The sequence below is a fragment of the Copadichromis virginalis genome, linkage group LG1 (assembly GCF_057382275.1).
Source record: "Copadichromis virginalis isolate Kocher_CV1m ecotype Utaka linkage group LG1, C_Virginalis_male_GT1.1, whole genome shotgun sequence".
Taxonomy (NCBI): domain Eukaryota; kingdom Metazoa; phylum Chordata; class Actinopteri; order Cichliformes; family Cichlidae; genus Copadichromis; species Copadichromis virginalis.
The window spans coordinates 15,351,590-15,365,163 of NC_140618.1; the positions used below are offsets into that span (position 1 = coordinate 15,351,590).

The following is a 13,574-nucleotide window of genomic DNA, read 5'->3' on the forward strand; positions in this document are numbered from 1 at the left end:
TTCAACTGTATAATTTTGGAGTGTGATACCTTTGTGTATGTAACACAAACATACACAGTGCACACTTTTTTAAGGTATACTTTACCTTTTTACCTTCGTTACCTTCAGGACTGCCTTAATTCTTCGTAGCATAGATTCAACAAGGTGCTGGAAACAGTCCTCAGAGACTGCCACTTGCTGGATATTGTCTCGTTATTGGACCGTTTTCTGTAAACCCCAGACATGGTTGTGCAGAAACCCACTCGGAGCATCAGCAATTTCTGAAATACTCAGCCCAGCCCAACTAGCACATTCAAAGTCACTCAAATAACCTTTCTTCCCCATTAAGATGCTCAATTTGAACTTCAGCAGATCATATTTACCTAATCTGCCTAAATGCAATAAGTTCTCACCATGTTACTGGCTGTTTACATACTTGCATTAATGAGTAGTTGAACAAGTGTCCGGAGAGTGTATGTATATGTACAAGAGAGAGAAAAGATGGTATATGTTTTAGACATAATGGTGTGTGAGACCTGTGCTTGACCTTGGTCACTGCAACATTGGGTAAATATACCGTATATGTGCCTATCCATGGGTTTGATGTGTGTGATGTGATTTATAACCTGTGTGTTATTGACCTTCATCCTGCGAAGACGTCAGACTCAATCATTCACACACATGCACACAGTCTCCATCATAACTGCGATTATGGGCTGCCAACAGAGTTGAAATTTATAATATTTTTATCAGTCTCTTATCTGCTCCATGTCTTTGCTAGTTTACATTATTTGAGTGTGTGCTTACATAGAAGTATATGAGCTTATATAATGTGTATGCTCGCTTGTTGTCAGAGCAGGTGCAAGAGACCGTCTGCATCTCTTCTGCATGAATTCACTGATTCCTGACCTGCTGAGAAGTGCCTGTGTGTCTGTGATAGGGTAAATACAGGAGCAAATAGTGGAGAAATGGATGAGCAGAGGGATGAGTGAAGGCATGGGAAGGAAAGATTTATTCTGCTTTGTCACTCATATGGAACTGATTACATACATTCTCCAGAATAAACTGGCAAACAACAATGAAGACTACACATATAATACACGTCAGTCAGTTTTCTGTCTGTCTTCTCTTCCCACCTTTTCTGTTTTCTTAGTTTTGAATGTGATATGATGCTATGAACTGATGCTAAATATAGACGTGGAATCAGTTACAGACAGAAAATAGGAATACAGTAAAGGAGGTGGGTCAAAGTGTTGTCTCATAGTCAGTGGTGGAAAGAGTATTTTTCCATGTATTTGTGTGTGTGTGTGTGTGCTTATGAAAGGGATGTGTCTTGTTGAGCTTGACAGCCTATTTTCCTGAATCCTTTACCTCCTGCACACTCACAGACACACACACACACAAACAGTGAGGGCGAGCTGTCTCTTTTCATCAAATCTCAGTAATAGCATCCTTCTGTGTCCAGTCTGCACTCCTCCACCCACACACACACATATAAACGCACACAGTCAAACACACTGACTGTCAGCCACTAAGAGTTGCTGAGGTCACTTTTCAGTTACGATGGACTCAATCGCCATCTCTCTCTGCTTTTCCCTTATTCTGTCACTCCATCTTTGCAGCGTAGAGCCGAGGATGCGTTTGTCTCCCATGTAGGAGGAAATGAATCACACTCGCACACACATATAGACTATCTGTGATGCTGCGAGTGATTGAGTCACTCACAGAATACTGATGAAGTCAGAGGTGAAGAGATGGGTTGAAGAGATGAATAGGTGTGATGAAAGAAGGAGGGGAAGTGAGGAGAGCAGAGAATATGACAGTTCACAGCGAGAAGTTATTATCAAACTGTGCAAAACACTAAAAATCTCTGTTAATCTGCAGAGTGTTTCATATTGGTGGAATTCAAAATTTCCTTTGAATAGAGCCTACCTTGTCTGGTAAGATACTTAACTCAGCTCAAAGTTATGCTGTTCTAATGAAAGATGAGCTGAATATAACAAAAAAAATGCCGTATTAGTAGGGGGAAAATTGCAGAAATGGGGTCATCGAGCAGGCACAGAAAGTATATTTGCATTTTGTGTGTACAAGGTGTTGTGTTCATGGTCAGCGTTTGCAAAAGCTGCCTGTTTTTTCATCCCCCCTCCCCATCTTTCCCCTCGGAAACCACAGCTCTCCTTTTTTTCAGTCAGGCAGCTTGGCTGCTTCTCAAATCTTAGCTAATTGGGAAAAACAAGACCCTCATCTCAAGGACCATACACCGTGTCCACTTTAATGCTGCTTTAGTCGCCTGTCTGCTGTGCTCTCACAGTTAAGTGTGTGCATGTGTGACAGGGTGATAGAGAAGGGTCAAAAGATGCCAAAAGAGATTAAATGTTCCCTTTTTGCCAATTTTTGGCAAAGATAGGACTTTTCCAATTCAGTACAAACAGGAAAAGCGGAAAGCAGGGTTATTGTTTTGGCACCGATGAGAAGAATGCTTCACAATTTGTTCACAGTGGTTTATTTTATCTGTCTCCCTCAATCATATTTTATAACTAACATGAACAGTCTGGTCTAGTCACAATAATTAGAATGTTTATGTAAAGGCTGTAATGGGAAGATATTACTTATAACATATATAAGAAATGAGAATTTCCATTCTAGAGTCATCCCTATCCCATTTCACGCATGTTTTTACTTAAATGTGTTTAAATGCTCGACAATTCTCTCCTTTTCATTTTGAGTTTGTCATTCTTTGTTTTCTTTTATTGCTTTGTGCTGATTAACTCAGTGGCCAACGCTATTTGACATTGACATGGCATTACACTTTTCTTGGACATCTACAATAAGTTTGAGAGTACAGCAGTTTTCTTCCATTTACCAAAAAGTCCTTTTGGTGATGATCTCAGGGACGAAGAGAAATAGACTCTGTCTAGAGTGAAAATTTGAGCTGCACAGGGAGAATTTAGGGTTCTTACATAAGCATTAATAAAAGTAATGTAATTTGAAACCATAAGTCACTACATTAAGAATACCTAATGTTATCATTTTTATGACTATTAATCATTATTAATGCTTTCCCCCTTCAGTCAAAGCACTTCCCATGCAAAGAAAAAGAAAATTAAAACTGTCAACCTGTATTTATAAATCTCATTGATGATTTACATGTTTGATTTGGCGAATATACCAGGCAAAGGATGTTGAATATGGAGCTGCCCGGCAGGAGGAAAAGAGGAAGACCACAGAGAGGATTCACGGATGTAGTGAAGGAGGACATGCAGAGGGTTTATGTGATGGAAGAGGATACTTCAGAAGGGATAGAGCTGCTGTGGCAATCCCTATAGGAAGCAGCTAACAAGAAGAAGTTGTATTTACTGTTAGGCTTCACCTCAACTTTCTCCTTACAGTCTCACTCCAGTAGTCTATTTATTGCCGCTTGAAGTGTGCTATTATTGTCTCACGTCAGGCAGGAGTATGTTTGTATAATGCTATTACTGCATGTGTGTGTATGTGTATGTTTAACAGCATGTTCTGTTCATTATGCTGCTTAGTTTTCACAAGAACAAGTTACCCTTTATCCATAAACACACATGCACACGCTCACATACTCAGCAGGATTTGAACTCATGCCGCGTGTGTGTGTGTATCTTGTGGTCTAGTGGTTTGTTGACATAGTCAAGCAGGCAGTTCTCACATTGAGAGGGTACGTTTTACTTTAAAATGAACACACACACACACATACACACACATACATACATACAGTGTATTGATTGTAAAGCTACAAGCTTGTCATTGAGAGAGGCTTATTAGGTGTGGCAGACAGGATGTTACATTTATTTTATTTTTTTTCCTTTTTCTAATAGTCTCCTATTATGTTATTAGCATAATAAGAGCCACCAAAGAAGCTGACCACACACACACAGATATACAGTTGGGAAGCCTTTGTGTTAAAGCAGTATTATTTGTCAGTAATGTGATAAACAGCCCATTAACTGTTAATAACACCAGTATGATGTATTGAGCGGCTTGATAGATCCAGAAGGGTTGTTCTGCATGTTTTTATCTCTTCTCTGTCAATCATCTGTCTCAATCTTAATGTCTAAATCTGCTAAGAGATATCCATCGCATGAATATTGATTGGATGCACATATACACATGGACATAGAAATTCTGCATCTCCACAACTCGTGTATTGATTAAACTTCAGTAAACAAAGAATGCCCCCTCATCTCTTTGGTAAATACTGTGCATACACATCTTCTTGGCATGATGTACTGTGATGTTCAGACAAAGGTCCCAACTGTTGAGACTGAAGTGTTTGCGCATACATTACTGTGTCTTGGGTTATTTAAACAGCTGTATGAATCTTTACCAAAAACGAGATTTGAAAGCAATGGCTCTGAGATGCTGCAGTGCTTGGTAATAGCATCCTTTAGAAAAGATTCATGCTAGGGTGAGTACATCCCGAGGCACATAAAATAGCAGAGAAGTGATGCTCTCGGTTCTTATTCAATCTTTTCTAAGTTAAAATGCCATGAGATGGTTTTTACATTTAACCATGCACTCAGTCTGTAACTATCACTTAGGCAGAAAAGGGAACGAGGATGCGCATCCTGTTACACAAGAGGTGGGCTAGTTGAAAGCAGGAAGGTTGCACTTTGTAGCACCATCTACCACAGGTGTTTAATTGAATTACAGAGCTCTGAAGCAGACATGCACACCACACCTGCATTTGGGTGAATAATAAGCTCACAAAATCACAGTCATTTGAATCCTACCATAAGTCTCAAGGGTCCTAAGCAAAGCTAAATTTTATGAGGAAAAGCCATTTCTATTTAATGACCTTTGCAAGATAAAGACCTTAATGCTTTATGGAAAACCTAAAAAAAAAATAATTTCACCATCTGCATCTAAATGAGGTTTAGATGCAGATCTGTATCAGGGTGTGCGTGTGCTTGTTAACTTTGATATTGAGTCCAAAGAGTCATGGCAGGAGATTTAAAGTGGCTTTGCTCTATCCAAGTGGTTCCAATTAGTCTGGAAAAACATATACAGGCTCAACACGCACCTTTTAATATACAAATATCTATGCACAAAGGCACAGATAAGTCCACAGAGATTGGATGAATATCGTGATTCTGCACACAATAATTGTTCTCACACACGCATCCACAAAGAGTAACCGGAAAAAAGTTTAAAAAGAGAGATATAAAGGATATAAAAGAGAAAATTAAACAAACTGACCCGTGTTACTTTGGTTTTTTCTTCCATTGCTCATGTTTAACTGTTGGTTTACATTGTGCGCAATATAAATATGTAAGTATTGACTCAACCTATAGTATGAGTCTCTTTTTCTTCACATTTTTTTCTAACCAAAAAAGGCACAACACGCTGTTTTTACACCTCAGTGCCTTTAATGCTGACATTTTTCATATGTGGTGTCTGTGTCAGGTTAACTTACCTAAAGAGCTGATTTATCTATTTATCTGTATACTTATTACAGAATCATATCAATCATGATGTCAAAAGTAAGGCTTTTTGTTTGGGTGAACAGGTTGAACAAAGTATAGAGAAAAGGAGCACTGTTTTTCTATAGAAGCTACTTTAGTATAAAGGTGTTAAGAGGACTATCTTTAGAGGAGCACTCTTAAATGGTATCCCAACAGGAAGTGATTTGTAGTAATGTGGCAACCAGATACACTGTATAGTGAGTGACATCCAGTGACTTAAAAGTTTCATGCCAATGGGCTTAAGTGTGACAAGTGAATCTCTTCCTGTGTGGACACCCCTACACCCCCACTGTGTGGTGTTAAGCTATGTGCATGTATGTTTTTGCCTACAGAATCTACTAACATCTAGTGTGCCTTCTTAATGAAATAAAGTTACTTAATGAAAAGGTTATTTATGTATAGTAAGAAGTGTAGTGTCAAAACTGAAGATGCTTTGCATACATATACAGTATAGTTTGCCTTTTTCAACAGCATGTGTACTGATTGGAGTTTTGGGTATTTGATTCAGGAGATATAGTTATTTTCTGCCGGTCTGCTGCTAAATGACCAAAGATTGATGTGTTGATCCTCCCATGGTGTGCTTACTTTTTTAATGTATATGATCATACTTTAAATACAATTAATATTACCCCTGATCTGTTTTTTTTTTTGTTTGTTGTTGTTGTTAAAAATCACAGATGAACTTTGTTCTGGGTTGTAGTCTCATTTTCCCACTGAAAATATAATGTTTGGATCCCGCTATTTTTATTTCCGATTGTATACATATAATCTGTATACAAATCTTCATTGTATCTCTAGACAATTACCATTTAATGTTATGGTTTATCCATTATATGGCATAAAACAGATGAAATATGTCAAAAAAAAAGAAGGTAAAGAGCTGGTGGCAGTGGAAAAAACCACTGGAAAAAAAAGTGGGTTTTATTTGTTTGAAATTGTATTAATTTAAATGCTATTCCATCTAGTGTGCAATAAATACATTCATTCAACTCTATTATGAGACATAAATATAAAAGAAACAGTCACAATTTTATTTTTTATTGTTTTTCTTATTGCTAAAACTGATGGTTAACTAAACCTTAATGAATAGAAAAGTGGTTGTTTTTAAAATTTAGCAATAAATTAAGTTATTCCTAATTGATAGAAATTAATAATCAAACACCTAACTTTATGTAATAATAAGTGGCTGCTTGTTTATTAAGCAAATATGCTAACAGATGATTCAAAGGTGCAAAGTCACATTATGCATTTCACTTACAACATACACATCAGACTGAACTAGCAAAATTCAGTAAAAGAAAGAAAAAGGGAGGGTGGGGGGGATCGTATAAGGTCAGTTGCTTTCATTCCTGTATGAGACAACGTTTTGCTGCTAGCTTCTGTCATACTTTTATCCTTTAGACCCCGAGGACACCCATATGGAAAAGATATATATAAATCTTATAAAGTTTGTATCTGTCTTGTGTGAAACTTGTATGAAAAGCATATAAGTGTGAAAACAGATATAAGATCCCTTGAAAAATTATATAATGAAACTTGTATGTTTTGGATACTTACTAAAACAATGTATGAAAGTAATGCGAAAGTGGCCACTTTCATGAGTAAATCATGTAAGCCTTATATGATTTACTCATGAAAGTGGCCACTTTCATGAGTAATCACATATAAGTTTTTACTATTTCTTTTCTGTATGGGCATAGTGTGTGTCTGTCTGTGTTTTTGTGTGTACTTGTTTGTTCACTTGGTGTGTCTGTCTTACTACACTCCTTCCCTGAGGCTGAATAACATGCTTCTTGGTTTTTCTATAAATATTCATAGTAAAGACTTGTTCAACATGGCTATGATTTCCTCCTGTCTTATCCTTCGTTATCTTAAAGGTTTTCTTAACATATCTCACTCCCAGCTGTTCTTGTTCATTTTGCTTTCATTCAAACCTTCAGTCATGAGTCTAAATGTTTCCTTTTGTTTTTCTCTCCCTCCTTCCAGGATCCCTCATTCTCGCTCCTTCTCCACGATAAACTTCAGGTGCCCAACAGTTCTCGCCGGGCGTGGAACGAGCGTGACAGTCGATGCGATGTCTGCGCCACCCACCTTACTCAGCTCAAACAGGAAGCTGTGCGGATGGTTCTGACTCTCGACCAGTGGGATTTATCTCCAGCCTCTTCCCCTCCAGCCCTGAGTGGACGATATGGGTCTCAAGCACCTCCGGGTCCGTCATCAGGAGCACCAGGAGGGCCTCTGTCACGTGAATGGCCTCCCTTTCTCCCTTCCTCTTCCTCCCCCTCAGCTGCTGCTGCTGCTGCTTCTCAGCCTGCCCACACATCCTCTCAATCCCCTTCTCCGGTTCCCAGCCAGACCCCAACACCAAGCCCTAGCCATGGATCATGCAGTCCGCAATCTCAAGGTGCAGGGCATAGACTGGGGTCCAAGCCCAGCTCTCTGGGCCTCGGAGGTGGAGTGGACAGAAGAAACGGGTCCCCTAGTTCAGGAAAGACATCTGGTGGGCAGCAGCAGCCAGTGACTGGAGTAAACAGCCCTGGAAATAATGGTGGTAGCAGCAGTAATAATGGGACTGGAGCAGTACTGAGCACGGCAGCTCTGCAGGCACATCAGCACCTGAACAGAACGAATGGAGGAGTCACACTCTATCCATATCAGGTAAAACACCTATAGATGTGTGTATTTTGGCGGTGGGAACGTATGTGTCTGTGCGTGTGTGTATCTTGGACTATCTGGACCGATTCTTCCCACAAGTGCATTGCAAATATCACCATGGAAACAGCAGAACTATATCATTATATGATCAAATGATGACAGGCAAGATGGCTAGTCTCTATATGTGAGTCTGACAGATTAGGCAGGAGTTCGGTACATTTACACTGGTCATTTTGCAGGTTTGACTTAACATCCGTAACTTACGTGAAATGTTTGTTCTTGTACTTCAGAAAGAGCTAAGGACAATTTAAACTAAAAGTTTTCTCCTCCATTATAATAAATATATGACTGACTGTCTAGCAAACACAAAAAATGTTATGACTGGGATGTAGATACTGTTAAAAATGTACTTTTTTATAGAGATTTTTGCTGTCAGGGCTTAATATGCTCTAAAAGGACATTTTTCAGCTGTGACACATGCCTCCTGAGTGGGATACATGCATGCTAAGGAGAGAAGGAGAGATAGGAACCAAACACACTGAGTGATGTTAAAAGAAATTCAATTACTTTAAAATCCTTACCACTCAGTTTCTGGAATATTTGTTGATCATATCTCAGTCTGACCCGAGCACAGAGACCCTATTCACACTTGGTTTTGAGATGCGTCCTAGCTGATATGATTACATCCATGTTTATCGTGTGTCTCTATCGAGGCTACTTCTGTTTAGATTTTCTCACTGTCTGCAGCTCAAAGAACCCAGCTCACACATATTTTATCTGACGTTGGTTCGAGTGATTTGGCCTCACAGCATCTCATGGTGGATTTACATTTATGTTTTGCACTTTTGGTCTGATCACCAGCCGAGTTTAAACGTAAAGTATATTAGAAATTCAGTTTGCAGTCCAGTTTGTAGACAGATGACAACATTATACTTTATGTTTTTCAAAGCATTGCCATTCCCAAACAAAGAGATTGTAAATAAGAAGAATATTTATTTATTTAGTCCATATTTGCAAAGACAAACGGTAGCTGTAAACAAACCACGGCAGACCCGATGACAAGTTCATGCTTTTCAGCATCTTTATTGACTCGCTTTCATCAACGGTTGTCGTTTCCACATGGCTGGAGCTTTTCAGCCACCAGCCGAACACACAAACACCAACAACAACAATCATGACAGGAGTTAGCCCACACTTTAAGCAGGCGAGGCGTGGTTGCCGATGCCACTCAGGTGCGTCCGTCTCCCCTGCAGTGGCACCACAGACCACACCCCGCCACAGTAGCAAATTTCTTTATGTGTTTATTTCTACTCAAATATTAGAATGCTAGTTTCTGATGGTTGTGTCTTCTAAAATTGCAAAAACACGTTGTGCAATTAGTTTTTTGCATGCCAAAAAAACACTCTTACTAAGGAGACAAGAGGGAAGCAAAACATGTTGATATCAAGCATTAAGTTAGCACCAAGCAAGATTCAAGATTCAAGTGGAAAATAGAGATAAAAGAAAATGTTTTAGGAGGATACAGGAAGGGAAGAAGCACAACTTCACAAAAAAAGGAGGATGGTAGGAGGGAGAAATCGCCTTAGGTGAACAGTGGTCTAGAGGTGTGTGGAGAGAGGCAGTGGTGCTGAGACTCCAGGGGAAATCCAGAGGTGTGTGTGTGTGTGTGCATGTGTGTGTTAACATGAACGTGTTATACAGATGTAATAATTCATACAGTGATAATTAGGACTCCGGGGACTCTATGTCATACACCCCCAGTCCCTCTTCACTCTTTCATTCTCATTCATTTTCTTTCACACTTACTCTCCCCTTACTTCGCCCCTATTATCTCTCCTGCCGTTCTCACACTTTGTCTGCTTCATATTCATCCGCTCTTCTATCTTGCTGTTATCCCATCTGCTTTTACATTTTTTTATTCAACCCACGACTAGAATCAGATACAGAGAGATGGAGTGATAGATGGAAATGACTTTGTACACTCTCTTGAATTGTTTCGTTATCATGTTCTACCGGTCAGAATAAATTAGGTTTGCAGGCTTTTATGTATTCTGGTATGTCTTTGTGGGAATTACAGTCAAAGAGTTCAGATTTGAAAGAGCATTTCTCTTTTGCTAAATTTCATTTTCTCAGAAAATAAAAAGGCGTTCATTTTTTTTTAGGTTATGAGGTTTAGGTTTGTCTGTCTGTTAGCAGGATTGTGCAGAAAGTTATGCATGAAGATTCCAGCACATGTGGGGGCTTGGCTCAACCTAGAAGTCCGTCCTGCCATCTATTCTCTTCTGCTCATCCTTATCAGGGTGGGCTGGAGCCTATCGCAGCTGTATTAGGGCGAGAGGCGGGGTAAACCCTGGACAGGTCGCCAGTCTATCGCAGGGTCAAAGAAGAAGTCATTAATGTTTTTGAGTTGATCTGGATAACGATCCAGGAGTCTTTGGAAGAATTCTTCACTATTGTGAGACTGAAAAAAAAATCAGATATTTCACATCATATGTACATTTATACACCATCTTTATGTTCAATAAACTGTTGAAACATGGTGTTCAGGGCAGTTTGCATCACTTTTTTCATCCGCTACTTCAATTTTACACATCATTTCATAGTTTCATCGTTTCATGTAGCTTTTTTGACCGTGCTCCACTTAAAAAAATGTTCTTTGATTTCAACTTAGCCAGCATGAAAGCAGGAAGGTGTTTTGCTTTTTATGTGCCTGCGTCACATTTGTTGTTTCCCCATTCATGTGTATGCACATCTCAGTCCTTTGAAAGCTGCCTGAACAAAGGAAATTCTAGAAACTGTTCACAAACGTTCACTTCGACTCAACCATGAACGGATTAGATTTTGGTGGTCAGAGATAAAGATCCCTGTAATGTTATAAAAACATTTTGGTTCAGATGCACATTTTATTTTACCACTTCATAGTGATATCATAAAATTCAGGAAAGAAAATGTGGACATTGCTTAAGATAATAACGTACTTGACATTGGGTCAGATGCTAAATTGGTAATGCTAATCCTGGGTGTCCAAAATTTAAATCCTTTAAAAGTGTTTACCACATACATTCCCTTCAGGCTACTTTTTGTCTGTTTTGTAATTTGCATTTAGATACACTTTTGAGTATATTTGTGTGTGAGTGTGCCTTGTTGTGTGTGCAAAGGGTTTGGGCTATAAGAGTGTGTCAGCCAGCATGCATACTTGCACATCATTGTGTGCAAACGGCGTATTTTGAAGCTCTGTGTAGATGTGTAGGAACTTCTTTACATGATCTCATTCTGTATTCTGTATATGAATTAGTATGTGCGCTGGGAATTGTAAAATCCTAGTGAGCCTGTGTGTTTCTGGCGAGGCATCTGCAGTAATGGTGCTTCAGTAGGAAAGGAGAAACGCGATAATAAATCACCCTCATTTAGACTAACGCCTGCTAGAGAAGGAGATGGGGGGAGGAGCTGAATGGAGACATAATCAAGAAAATGAAAATTGGGAATAAAGATGAAGAAATGAAGAGACTAGATTTAAAGAGCAGAATGATGAAGAGAAGGTTTAAAGCAGGACACAAGCGATAATAAGCCGTCGCACGTGACATTTTAACATCACTATGTTTAAACAAACTTAATTCTGGGACATAAGGGTTTGCAGGGAGACAAACTCTGCATTTCTTCTTTGCCTGAGAATTTGATCTGCTTTGCTGCTTGCACCACAAAACAGAGCCATAGCTTCATGTTTTAGCATCAGTGGAGCTTTCATTGGATCTTACAATAGGAGATGATTGAATGCAGGCCAAATGAGAATTCTCCTCCAACATGCTCGCGCTCTTCAGCAAAGTGAGGGAGACAACAAACACGTAGATTGACAGCAGGGAATGTAAAGCATTTCTGTGCTCAAATGCTGCAGCAGGAATCGGTGGGATTTACGAGAATCGTGTGTCCCATTGTTCAGAAACATTACTCACAACAGCGCATTAAAGTGAATTATTGGTTTAATTCATTTTAATTATTAAAATCTCCAGTAAAGTCTCTAGTCAGGGGTCGCACAACAAGAGATGAATTGAGAGAGGGAGGGAGCGGTTGTAGGTAGACAGAGAAAAGAAGCCGCCTGTCTGCCGGCATAGCTGACATAAAATTCTTGCTGGGTCAGCAGTCTAAGAGGTGACTGCTGCCACGTTTTATATTTATTAGGATTGTTTTTCAGTTCCATGGGAAGTCCAGGACAAAAGGAGAAACGAATTCAGTGAAAACAAGTGGAATTTCTTTACTAGGCTGTAATGATGCCTGGGTTATGGAGCCATGGTTTTGAATTTTCTGTGAGTTTATAGTTCATTTTGCTTTGAGTATGTTTTATGATTTCTTTTTTCTTTGTTGAGTCTCCAGTTCTTAGTTCTTCCCTCTGTTCACTTCCTGTCCCTCCATCAGTCTTGTCTCTGTTTCTTAGTTCAGTTGTGGCTTACTTCATGTTTTATTTTGGTAGCTGTTGGATTTTTATCTCACTTTACTTCCTTTGTCATTTTCTTAGGTTTAGCTGCATCCTTTTACCACAGGCTTTTTCACCATCCCTAATTACCTCTTGTATAGCAATGTATATTTATATATCCCCAATCAGAGTGTCTGTGTCCCTTGCATTTGTTTTGCTATTTAAAGCTGTTGAATTTTGTTATGTTTGGGTTATTTTCATAGACTTTGTCTCCTGACTCAAAAGGTCAGATTTTACATTACACTGTTTTGTCTGCGCGCCCTGCATTTGGGTCATGCACACCCTCAACATAGATGGCAACAACAGACATTTTCACATGGACAGATAATGTTATATTCTTGATTAACACACTTTTTATTTAGCCAAGTTCAGTCTTGTAGACTTGCTCTGCGCTGGTAGACTCACTAACTTTTTAAGTGCACTGACTGTATGTCATAAGTTACAGGCTGAGGACTCAGTGCGGACTTGAGAGACAAATGGAATAAACTGAAAACACGCCTTTAGTTGGGAGATAAAGTAAAACAAAATAACAGAGCCCATTCAAAATCCACCCTAAGGGAAGAAATCCAAAATGCTACACAAAAGGCCAGAAGAGTATACTACAAATGAAGTTCAGACTACCTAGGCTTTCTTCGCTGTAGCTATCAACAGAACCTAAAACTCTGTTTGGAGATGGATCTCACAAAGGTGGTCTACAGAAGTGGGCTCTGTCAGGCTCTGTGTGCAGACACATAAAAATTGTGGGTTTTGTGGATCAAAATGATGGAATGATCCCTGCGAGTGCCACCAGTCAGTTTCTACAAGAAAATCATAAAACCTAAAGAGAGAAAAGCTTTAATAAAAATCACAATTTTAAAATCTTGAATAACAAAAGGACATAAAAGTTGGGGCAATTACACTAACTTTTTCAGTTTGATAATTTTTTAACTTTGATGGATCTCTATTGTTGTAAGGGAAAAAGGTGACCAGTAACATATAAT

At 39.1% G+C, this 13,574-nt stretch overlaps 1 protein-coding gene across 2 annotated transcripts in view; it reads left to right on the forward strand.

Annotated features, from left to right (window-relative positions):
- The window catches only part of kif26ba (kinesin family member 26Ba), a 100,127-nt gene that overhangs the window by 23,331 nt on the left and 63,222 nt on the right, over positions 1-13,574 (forward strand). For both annotated transcript variants that reach the window (XM_085452201.1, XM_085452209.1), the window contains exon 3: positions 7,458-8,129. In XM_085452201.1, coding sequence (XP_085308327.1) covers positions 7,458-8,129 — 672 coding nt within the window. The remainder of the gene's footprint in view (positions 1-7,457; positions 8,130-13,574) is intronic.